This window comes from Ochotona curzoniae, unplaced genomic scaffold, assembly GCF_017591425.1.
Source record: "Ochotona curzoniae isolate NIBS_2020 unplaced genomic scaffold, NIBS_Ocur_1.0 contig_3819, whole genome shotgun sequence".
NCBI classification, from domain to species: Eukaryota; Metazoa; Chordata; class Mammalia; order Lagomorpha; family Ochotonidae; genus Ochotona; species Ochotona curzoniae.
The window spans coordinates 27,686,233-27,698,382 of NW_024466004.1; the positions used below are offsets into that span (position 1 = coordinate 27,686,233).

A 12,150-nucleotide genomic window follows, 5' to 3' on the forward strand; every position below is an offset into this window, starting at 1 on the left:
TATAAAAACTGAATTAAACAGTATTTTCAGCTTTCCTTCCTCTACATTGTGTGAATGGAAATTAGATCAATTTTGAAGATATTCTTCAAAAATGTATTTGAAGAGATTTTTATTACTTGAACTCTAATTGTCTTGCAAATGATGCTACTTTTATCTTTTCCAGTTGTTTTTCCTATAGAAGTCCTTTCTCTGTATCCCAGATTACATGTCTAGATTAATTCTACATTTCTCTTTTAGGGAAATTTTATCATTGTTCTAATGATACATTTGAAAAATATTGACTTATGATGTTAGTATAATTTTTAAAAATATATGGAAATAGGGCCCGGCACAGTGGCCTAGCAGCTAAAGTCCTCGCCTTGAACATGCCAGGATCCCATATGGGCACCAGTTCTAATTCCAGTGGCCCTGGTTTTTATCCAGCTCCCTACTTGTGGTTTGGGAAAGCAGTCAAGAATGGCTCAAGGCCTTGGAAACCTGTACTTGTGTGGGAGACCCGGAAAAGGCTCAGGCTCCTGACTTCGGATCAGCTCAGCTTTGGTTGTTTCAGTCACTTCGGGAGTAAATCATCTGACGGAAGATCTTCTCTGTCTCTCCTCCTATCTTTATATCTGACTTTGCAATAAGAATAAATAAATCTTAAAAAACATGAAATATTTTATGTACATATATAATTAACCAGTGGTATTAAATATTAAATAATTATTAAGTATTAAGTAAATATTTAAATATGCCTGGTGATATTACACTTTGTAAGTTTATAATCAGTGTTTTCCCATATCTAGTACCATCTTAAATGTTAAATTTGAGGGCTGCATGGAATGGGGGCATAGATATTAACTGATTTAAATTTATGTCTTGGCTTTTTAAGATATCAATGCTTGCCATTTACCTTTGTAAAAATAATTTAAACTGTAAGATTCACAGTTTCTTCATCTCTCAGTGGAATAATCATATTCTCTTACAGAATAGTGCACAGATTACAGATATGCTGTGAATGTTTTGGTACATTGTGGATATTTAAGTTTTTCTATTTTCCTACCTTGTTTTTTTTTATTATTATTTTTTCATTGAAAAGGTGGATATACAGAGAGGAGAGACAGAGAGGAAGATCTTCCGTCCGATGATTCACTCCCCAAGTGAGCGCAATGGCCGATACTATGCCGATCTGAAGCCAGGAGCCTCTTCCGGGGTCTCCCACGCGGGTGCAGGGTCCCAAAGCTTTGTGCCGTCCTCGACTGCTTTCCCAGGCTACAGGCAGGGAGCTGGAAGGGAAGCGGGGCTGCAGGGATTAGAACCGGCGCCCAAATGGGATCCCGGGCGTGCAAGGCGAGGACCTTTAACCACTTGCGCCACCGCGCCGGGCCCTTCCTACCTTATTTTAAAAATCTCAGAAGGGGACTTTCTTCTTATTATTAAGAAATAAGTTCATGTGCAGTGATCTTACAGTTTTATTTGATGGCAAACTACTTAGAATTTACTCTGAATTCTTTTTTACCTGTTAATTTGTCAAGCTTGATGTGTATTTTCCTATTACTCATTTAACAAAGGGGTGGTGAGTTGCTCTAATATGTCAGACACTTTGTAATCTGATTGACATGTGTCAATGAGCCCCACCCCCCAAAACAACCCAACAACAAGGCCCTCTGATCCTGAATAACTCATATTTCAACAATAAGAGATAGTACCTTTAAGTCCGTGGTAGAACAAATGAAAGGGCGCTTGGAAAGACATGTATGCGCTGAGTAAAGGCAGATTATAGCAGCCGTAAGCAGGCTGATGTGTGTAGAAACCATCAAAATCTGACCTTTCAGCAAAGATTTGAGAGATATATGAGTGTTAGTCATGTTAATATTGGGGAACAACATTCCGGACACAAGGAATGTTTAATGCAATACTCTTAAGGCAAGAAGTGGTTGTGTGGAGGATGGTGAGATGATCACCTGAGAATTCCAGGCCTTCATTGTGAGTAAACTGTGGAGCTGTGATAGGATCTTTAGCGGAGGTATCAGGATATAACTTCTCTTTCAAGAAAAAGAACCACTCTGGCTGTTGTGTTTAGAATAACCTCTAAGACAAGGACAAGGGTACATGCTGGGTAACTAGCTAAAAGTCTCTAGTCGGAGCGCAAGTAACAGATAATATTGATGTGGGACAGGACAGGGATTAAGAAATTGTCAGGGTCTGTATACATTTTAAACATTCGTAAATTGGAAACACACTGTGAGGTAAAAAGATGGGCCAGATTTAAAAATTGGGTCCAAATGGCTGGAGAAATCTGTTATAGACAGTTAAAATGGAAATGGCTTTTGGAGGATCAAGTTTTGGGACAAGAGAGCAGGAATGACTGCTAGGAAGTGATTTCAAGAGGTCTGGTAGATATACAAGTGAAAATACGGACAATATAGTTGAATATCTGATGTTGGAATTAGAGACCAACGAGGCAGATTTTGGTAAGAGTTTGTGTATCTTTGAGGCATTAGCCATTTAGAAGAATGGCCCGAAGCGCTCAATGGAAAGTTTAAGGGTGATATGGCTAGTGAAGAGCCTGCAAAGTAATTTCTCATTGCTTTCCTGTTCTATGTATTATTAATCGTTGATCACACATTCAGAAAATTGTGTAATTAAATATTTTTATTTTCTCCATTTTATATTATTTTAAGTACCCTTACAATCTACTAGAATACAAAGCAGACCATTATAATAATAGTTTGGAAGTTAGCATATGTACACCTAGTTCCCTAGCGCTATTTGGATAGAATTGTTGACTCCACTGATGATAGTAAAGTTCAAAAATTGAGAACAAAATTAAGATGACATCATCTATTATTTGGCAGCTTAGTGCACAGTAACTAGTTTCCTGACATAACTGATGAATGTTAAGATAATCTGAAGTTCAAATTCAGATGAAATTTTATAAAATAGTCATGGTGTTTATTTTGGGAAGAGGCACAGAGGGTAGTGACTGCAGGCACCAAAATGGAAAGTCAGAGAGAGAAAGTAATTATGTAAATTGTGTTTCTTGAAAGCAGTTGGAGTTTTTAATTCACATGCTCTAAGTATCTGGAAGCACATTTAGTTCCTGTTTGGAGAGATGAAAGCCTTACCATAGCCTCATCTGCAGGCTGTGGCAATGTGAATTTCTCCCGTGTGTACATGCATAGAAGAGTAGAAGTGGCTGAGTAGGCAGTTGGCAGCCATTCATTGCATTGATTGCAGTCATTCATAAAACCCAGCAGTGCTAAGGGTGGAGTCAGGAGGCACAATCCCTTGAGGTGGTTGCAGAATGGCTTATTTGCATAAATCTTCAGTAATGCTCCAGTGGTGAGGAATTGGTCATGTGTGGTAAGAAGGCTGAAACTCTCTGTGTGATAAATTCTTGAGTAATTAATGATGTTGCAAAAAATAAGGGAATTAAGCCCCTGACCTAGTCCAGAATCTTGTCTGATTCTGAGAAGTCAGCATTTTAGCCTTGTTTGTGGACTGTTTATATCTGACTGATGGAAGGAGTGACTCATGTAGAGGAACAGACACTTAAGAACTGCAGCATACTGAAATAAAGTACCAGGATCTATATCATTACAGCATGTCTAATACATGGGAGATAATGGAAATTCTAGGATAAACAGTACATTAGAATCATCGAGACTATTAGGGCATTATCCCTCTAAGCTGTGACATAATTCAATTATAATTTTAAAAATGGTGATACACAAATGGAAGTCTTTTGAGTACAGATATTTTTGCTTTTTGATATCCAGAGGAAATTATACCTAAAAAGAAACTGATTTCAAAACTGTACGAATAAATATTACCAGAGCTTTGAGTTCTCCCAAAATTGTGGAATAGTAAGCATTCTGAAATAGTGTTCTCCAACCAAAACTCATATTTAGTAGTTGGCTAGATCGCTCTAATTCTCAACATACATCCTATGGTTAGAATGTTTGGTAGCATGGAAAATGTGTTGCCGACCTGTTTTACTTATAGAAATTAATTCTATAACAGAAAGATATAAATAACAAATATTGCTTGTAAAAATTGATGTTTTATTTTCATTATTTTCATTATTCAGCAAAAGTTTAGAGTTCAGAAATTCACATTTGATCTTAGCCAAAAGACTGAGAAGTGGTAGAGAGTTCAGAAATTCAAATGAGAAGCAGCAGCAGTGTATCGATGATTATAATCTCAACCATGATCACCATGTCCTTGACGTTAGATGGAAATTTGCTTCCAAAGACAGTTAATGAAAGTGTTTTCCTTAGAAACTGACCATTAGGGTTGACTAAGCTCTATGTTTGCCAGAAAATAGTCACTTTAAAACACATTTAGGACAGACTCTAAAGTTGAAGATTTCTTTTCCTCAAAGTCTTTGTATAAATACCTGAGACTCAAAGGGAAAAAAGAGGAACCAAGATTCCTCACAGATATAATTAGATTTTTACCAACTTGGTGATATTTCAGATGGTTTCACAAACTATTGCATACAGATTAAACATGCTGCATATGTTATTTTTAATTGAGTGAAAATTGCTGAGGATTTCCACTGCTTTGAAACTTAACTTCCTGGGCATTGTACCTTGTATAAATTGGATCAGTATTTGAGAGCTCAACATTTTTCTGTTTTCTCATTGTTGTGTTCCTGAATGTTCTCTTGACATGGTTGACTTCCCATATAAGCAAGAATGGAAACAGGAGGTTTTGTCATTATTGTGGATGCTTTTGACTCCAGTCCGTTGACTCAACCATTGAGAATTGAGCATCAGCCAGTGATAAATGCCCCATTACTTTACTGTGAGCCCAAGAGGAAAAAAGTGTAGTGAGGTTTTGAAATGATGCTGTGTTCTTTACTTGTCATGTTATGTATTGATTTTTAAGTCTTCCCTGATCTTGTTTGGAGTGAGCAGCGTGTGTGTGTGCACATTCCTGTGCATTGTGTCCACGTTTCCCTGTATCATTTCTTTCAGAAGTGGAGAATATTGCCATGCACCTTTTAGCTCTAGGAAAACAGTTTATCAGGCACTCCCTCACCAGTGGTTCACTTCTGGAATAACATGATTGGACTTAACTATGAGCAGTGTAATCAAATTTCCAAGAAGCATCCAGGGAAGTTGTTGAAACCCAGATTCAGACTTGAGGATTCTAGGTCCTGTGGGGGTATTTTCATTTATCAAAATCTAAGAACTGATGTCTCCATGTTATAATCAAGGCCTCCATAGTTAAAACTGTGTTTGGTTTAAAGCATTTGAGGAGAAGGAATATCTGAATTATCTTAAATACAACCTCATATTGAAGTTTTAATTTTTTTCTACTATTGATATTCTCCAGTGTTCATTCAACTCTGTTCACATGAGAATATAAAGATGGTCTCTGGCTGCCCTTTGTTTGGAGCTATGTTATATTGACCACCCTATGCAAATTTTTTCCTGTGATAGAACACTTAAGATAAAAGACTTTTTATTGTTTTCTTATTAATTTTTGAGGAATCTTCTCGTCCTGCCACACACACACACACACACACACACACACACACACACACACACATTGCATATAAAATTTTCTTCCATCTCTTCTTTCTCTCAGAATACAAAGGACATTTTGAACATAGGGTGTGTCTTCAGGCATCTCAGATCTCTTTTTGCATAAGCAGAAAGACTTGTGTGGTAATTTATGGTGCGAAACTAGTGTCCATATCTTTCAGTAAGATAGCTGAAGCTACATAAAATCCTGTTCAATTTTTAACATATCAGCGCAACAGCTGTTCCTATTTTTAAGCTTCAAATGTCTTCATATGGTGAGGCCAAAGCTTTCAGTAGCTTTTCTGCTATGGGGAAAGCTGCTGACAATCACTTTATTGATGCTAAAAGTGAAATCAAATACAGAGGTTAGCAGAGATTCTATTTGGGTGCAGTTGAGATTTAGGAAGCCTGGTTCAAAGATCTCCAATTCCAGGGCTTTGCCAGGGCCCCAAGGTTACTATTGAAGGGGCTTGCAAAGATTTTTCCTTAGATTGTATATTCAGTACCATGTTTAATTTCCAGATGTGTTCTGCCCTTTTTATAATTAATAGTGCATTGTGCTGTCTATCATGCGCCCCAGGTGTGTTGTCAGGGACATGGCGAAGCCTGCTGTCTGCAAAACACCAAGAAATGCTGAAAACCAGCCCCACCAACCTTCACCGTGAGTATGGCATTGGTTTTATTGACTGCAAATATCATTTCTTATACAGACCACTATTTACAGGTTTATTATTCACATTGCATGTGAGAGTAGATACTCTGGCTACTGTGGTATATGTACAATAAAAAGGCTACTACTGAATTAGGTAAAATTATCTGGAAATATGAGCTCTGGTTTAAATATCTTTGCTAAGTGTTTATTCTAACGCCCTATTGAATGGATCAACCTAAAGCAAATGGGCACATTTCTTAGGGCTGTAGTGTGGCAATACATGTGTTTTGTTTTAGTTTCTTATTGTGGACTATATTTAGGCCCAGTCATAAGACTCCGATGAAGTGGAAGAGAAGTGGAACACAAAAGGTTGCCTTACTGGACCAGTAAGCGTAAATAAGGGAAATGCATGGATACTCTGTTATCCAGCCTCCCTACCATGTTATTTAAAGAGAATGAACTCTCCAATTAAGTGGATTCTCCATGTAGTTTTCCTTCTATTGATGTGTTCTTAGGTTTACTAAATGACCAACTGAGAGAAGAGTAAGGAGTGGAAAAGAAATACGTAGATACTCAACTTCCAGTTTGGACTTTGATGAGATAAACTATGAAGAGTTTTAAAATTCTGCAGAGTTGTATGATATCGTGAATTCCCTGAATAGAATTATGCTGGTGGTGAAAAAAAATTAAATATTTCCTTTAAATGGCTCAGCAAAGGCAATATCTTTAGCATAACGATTACAGCAAAGTACTTATTACTAGGGAAATACCTCCCTCCAAGGTCTATAGCAAAAGTTTTTTGAAGCAATCTAGCTTTCTAGTGACTTTTAGAGATTTCTTCAGCTATCAGAATTCTCTGAAAAAAGATTGATAAACTAGTCAAAGGCTATGGAAAGAAAATTAGGTTTTGTAATTATTCTTGCGATGGCGAAGTTTTATTAGCACTGATAAAAATTGAAATTTAATAAAATTGAGTTTAATTTTTGCTACCAGAAAATAATTTTATTCAATGGATTGGATGATCCATACTGTGCTGTAGAATTTGAAAGCTCTTTATATTTTACCTCACAGAAATCTGCATTTGAGACTCAAAGTTTGCTTATTTAAATTCATCTTTACTCCATGCTTTCTCCTTTAGCTGACATTGAAATACATATGCTTTATATATTACAGAGTAGCACATAATTCAAAATTATTCATGTTTAAGGATATGAAACTTTGCCAAATGCATTTCAGGAAACTCAACAGATGTGTTATAGATTTTATCTCAATTTTATGTGAATATAATCTTACATTTAATCAGTATTTTCCCCAAGATATGAAAAATAGTTTTGATTTAACTATGTAAAAGTGATTTGTGATTACACCAAAAGAAGTAAAAACTTGCAAGAAATACTTTCACTGATCTTGTTTCTTCCCCTGGTGAAAGTTCTTACTGAAACTTGTTTTTCTTTGAGGGGATTTTTCTTGACAATCCATTAAAAAATTGCAGTTCTGACTTTCTATTTCATGTTCTAGGAATTAGAAAACTCTATGGGATTCAAGTAATTTCTGGGAATGTTCTATGAAGAAATGATACTCATGTTATAGTCTATATTTTTCCACATTACAAAAGAACAATGCTGGAAGTTACATTCCAGTTGGTTCTATTTATTTCAATATCCGTTTTAAAAATTAGGCATTCTTCAATATAGAGGTCTCACTGCCATCTTCTCTGACAAGAACTGACAAAGACATTGCTTGCTTTCATTTATTTATTTCATTTATTTTCCTCGGAGGTGGTATTTCTCAGTTAATCTCTCCACATTCATATAAATATCTTTTTAGGTTAATTTGGCAAGAGCAAAAAAAAAATAGGGAGAGGAGAATTATAGGTAGGCATGAAATTATAAGTTAGTGTTTTGAAACTTATAATTTTGTTATTCATGAGTATGAAATTCAGTAATTACTGGACACCAGATTTTGGTATTAACTTTCAGTTGGGTAGGAGAGGATGGAAAATGCAGGAGTATATCTCAAGCTATCATTTTATGACATAACATATTTCTATTGATGACAGCAAAGTCAAAATTAAATGTATATATACATATATATATATTACACTTGCTAGTCAGGATTTCACTAGCTGGTTTTAGTTAAGAGATTGTTACTGTTAGACTTGTATCATATGCAAACAAGAGCATATGTTTACACATAAAATGTACATTGTTTGCATTGGCAGTGTAGAAATGAATATAAATGTGATAGGTGCCAATCTAAGGAGAGGTAAATCTCATGAAATACTAAAATAGCACAGGGAGAAAATGTAAATGTTGTTCCCAGGGAGTAATAGAGAATATGAAACCTTACATAGAATGAGTAGAATGTAAAGGGGACAATACTTCGTTGTCAGGTACATTTTATAACGAAACTTGGGGAAACTACCACATGGATGGCTCAGTTAAAGAAGTGAATCAAATTTAGGCATAACTGAACGGTGATAAGTTCAAATTCTGATAGAGTTTTTATAATCTCTGTATATTATACAGGAATCTAGATTTGGCAAAGAGGTAAGTCTGTGGACTGAAGCCATCAGTTAAGTGGGGGAAGAGATATCTTCACCAGAGGACACATAAAAAAAAAAGAGAGAACTCTAGGAAAAGTAAGTGCTTCAGAAATGGATAAACAGAGCTGAGAAACAATGGTTAAGGAAGCAGGAGAACCAAAAACTAAGGTAGAAGGACTCAAAAGGATTAAACAACAATGTTAAATACAACAAAAACCAATCAATAACGTAAGAAATGAAAGAAAGCATCCCTTGGTTTGGTCACATACACATTTTAATATAAAATTGAATGGACGTGTATTCATGGATGGCTGAGGAGAAAGTGAAATGTCAGGAAAATGAGATTGAAATGTGGATGGCATTTTTCTGAAAACTTGGTCTAAGTACACAAAGAGAGAAGTTAAGTGGTTGATAGATTGAAACAAAACAGGATGACTATACTTATTTTGCTTGATACATTCTATTATGTAAGTCTAGGTGGATAGATACACTTGCTAGTATACTTTATATCCTTGATAACTGTATAAAATTATCCAGAGATTTCCTGTAAGTTACCATTAAAATGTCACTCAGTCATATTTTAAAAGTATGTTGTATTAGTTGTCATGATTACTCAAAGTAACAAATATATCAAAATATTTGTGTTCAGTAAATTGAATCTTTTTCTTACCAGTCTTCAGGTGTAAAATACATAAATTAGAAAAAAAATTCTATCTTAAGAATTTCCTCTGAAGTTAGAGAAGAAATAAAACTCACATAAACAGATACATTACAAAATTGTGTGATAATACAATACTAGATGTATGTTGAAAAGCCAAAAAGTAATTTTTTCTTGTTCTGGGAATGGTGTGGTTAGCAAAAGAGTTACACAAACTGAAAGAGTTAATATGAGTTTGATTAATGATTCAATAGATGGACAAGTTTGGGAGGCAGTATGTCTGAAGAAGAGGAAAGTTGCCTTGAAACCCAAAATAGCAGGTTGTGTTGGGGAAACTTAGAGTAAGTGCTAGAGCTTGGAAGGTTGTATTGCTTTCTCCCCACCCCCTGATTTGATCTTGACATCTCAGAAAGCTGGCTATGAGTTCTAGTCCTGCCTGGATCTGTGCCTTGCTGTTCTGTTGAGAGCAAGTTTGTGAAAGATAACCATAATTTTTTTCTTTAAGTATTTCCTAGAGTTTCTGAAAAGTGCTGTCAGCTTTACTTTGAGGGAAATTTGTTAATTAAGTTATTCTTTGTTTGAACATTTTTAATTGCTATATTAGAGTTAGTATGTATTTCAGGTAAGTGTACCATTGAAGTCCCCACATCTTCAGACAAGCTCACATTGAAAATTTGGTTCTTTATAACTCTTGACCCAGTTTTGCTTTGGGGCTATTGATATAACATTGATTTCTTACAACTAGAAAATAAAGTTAATTTTGTTTGTGTATCTTGATTATGATCAGGTTCACCATAAAACAATTACTAATGAAACCTCACAATCTTGGTTCCATGTAGTTAAGGAGACAATGAGAATATGCCAAAGATCTGTTGATACTAGATTTCTAGTAATGTTGAGGTTTCTGATTTGGGTTGCTCTGATTGTCTTTGTAAACATTGATAAACTAGTTTGACATGATGTTTATATGTACTTATTTCTATCTTGTTTTGTTAGTCAGCTGCTTATAGAGCCTGAATTATGAGTTCCATTCATTTACCTAACAAAAAAAGTGTATGTGTCAGCTCAATAAGCAAGTTATTTACTGCCAGGGTTTTGATTTACCACTGTGTCTTCTTTGCTTCCTCCTTTCTAGAAATTACATTTCTGTGCAGTGATCATCCACTTGCTTGACTGGATCATCTTAAGGACCATCTGTGTGGAGGCTTTTGAAATGGGCTTGTGTGTCGTGCATACTCTGCTCTCTCCTGCTTCAGAGCTTTAGATGAGTCAGTCTTAAATTGACAGGGAAGCTGTTATCACATTTTTCTTTTAATAGGCACACTTTCTCAGATCTCAAGGACATGACTTATTTTTTTTTCAGCAGTAATATCCTGTGTGTAGACTTATTCATAACACAGGAACTTCTGCGAACCAACAGATAGAGAATCTATAATTAATTTCATAACAGGGATATGGTAGTCAACCCTGAGTGCTAAAAATACAACTCTGGGATGGAGATATATGTCCTATAAGAATGGGGGAATATATATATATATATATATATATATCTTTACATTTGAAAATATGATTTCCTAGTTTGCCTAAAATTTGATTTTTAATCTAAAATCACATGTCTAAAATCAGTTACTTCTTTCATCAGATAATAGACCAAATGAAAACATATCCTTCATATTGTAATGAGTGGATGGAAATTGGCAGTCATCGTCTAACTGAATCACTAAGTTCTATGTAGTAGATATGATCTTCAGCCTCTGTGGATTAATAGGACAATCCTCTGCCTGGCTGTCTAAATGATGACATGGAAGAAACCCATTGGCACTGTCACCACCTCACTCATACCCAATCATAAATGCACTGACTCCACTCAAAGGTCTGGTAAAGGTCCAATGAGTCTTGGGCTCTTACCCCCATTTCTATGCTTTTTGAGGCTCCTGCCCCTCTTTTACTCCTATGCCATAAGGTCTTCTCTGCTTCTAAAGTTATTTGTATTTTTCACTCAGTCTTATCCAAATTTTCCTGCATGTTGGTGTCAGCACAGATGTAATACCTTCCTACTTGGGAAATCTGTTATATCAGCTTTGGATGAGAAGATAGCATTTAGAGGAAGGAAAGTGAAGTTCTTTCACTGGTGAAGGAGTGTGCAGTAGGGGAAGCATGACTTGCCACCTTTTCCATGAGTTCACTGATTGATACTTCCTGTAACAAGTATTCATGTGCACTGTGTGTACATCACAGTGCCTGGCACCAGGTATTCAATGAACAAAGTAGAATCCTTGGCTTCTTTTGGAGCATCTAACATGAGGGTGGGATAGAAAGCCTAAGAGGCAAACTCTCGATGTCAGTTTAGCAAGGGTCTAAACAAAGTTTTTGATAATGACTGTGAAAAGTGGTGACAAGTAAAGAAAGACTTGAAAGATGAAGTCAGTTTTGTTAAGAGCCAAAGGGAGGAGTAGGGAGACTGATATGTACAGTGGTCCTTACCTGGGCCTTATGCATAGAACATACATTTAGGGAATTGAAGCAAGGCCAAAGAAAGTCAATGTGGAGAAGGGCAAGGAAGGCTCCCAGGTCTTGGGATTTTATTCATGTTTTACATGGAAAAACCTTAAAACGAAAGCAGAATAATGATCCAAAATAGTGTAGGAAAAGAGTAGGAGCCGTTTGTGGTTGAGACAGAACGTAATGGTGGTTGAGCTATTAAAGTTTGGGGAACATTGAGAGAGAGAAAGGAAATTTGTGCTGTGCTCAAAGTGGAGGAGGTGCCACAACATGCCTG

At 36.0% G+C, this 12,150-nt stretch overlaps 1 protein-coding gene across 1 annotated transcript in view; it reads left to right on the forward strand.

Moving 5' to 3' along the window:
• The window catches only part of RIMS1 (regulating synaptic membrane exocytosis 1), a 446,205-nt gene that overhangs the window by 71,093 nt on the left and 362,962 nt on the right, over positions 1–12,150 (forward strand). The window contains 1 exon segment of the mRNA XM_040983625.1: positions 6,097–6,192. Coding sequence (XP_040839559.1) covers positions 6,097–6,192 — 96 coding nt within the window.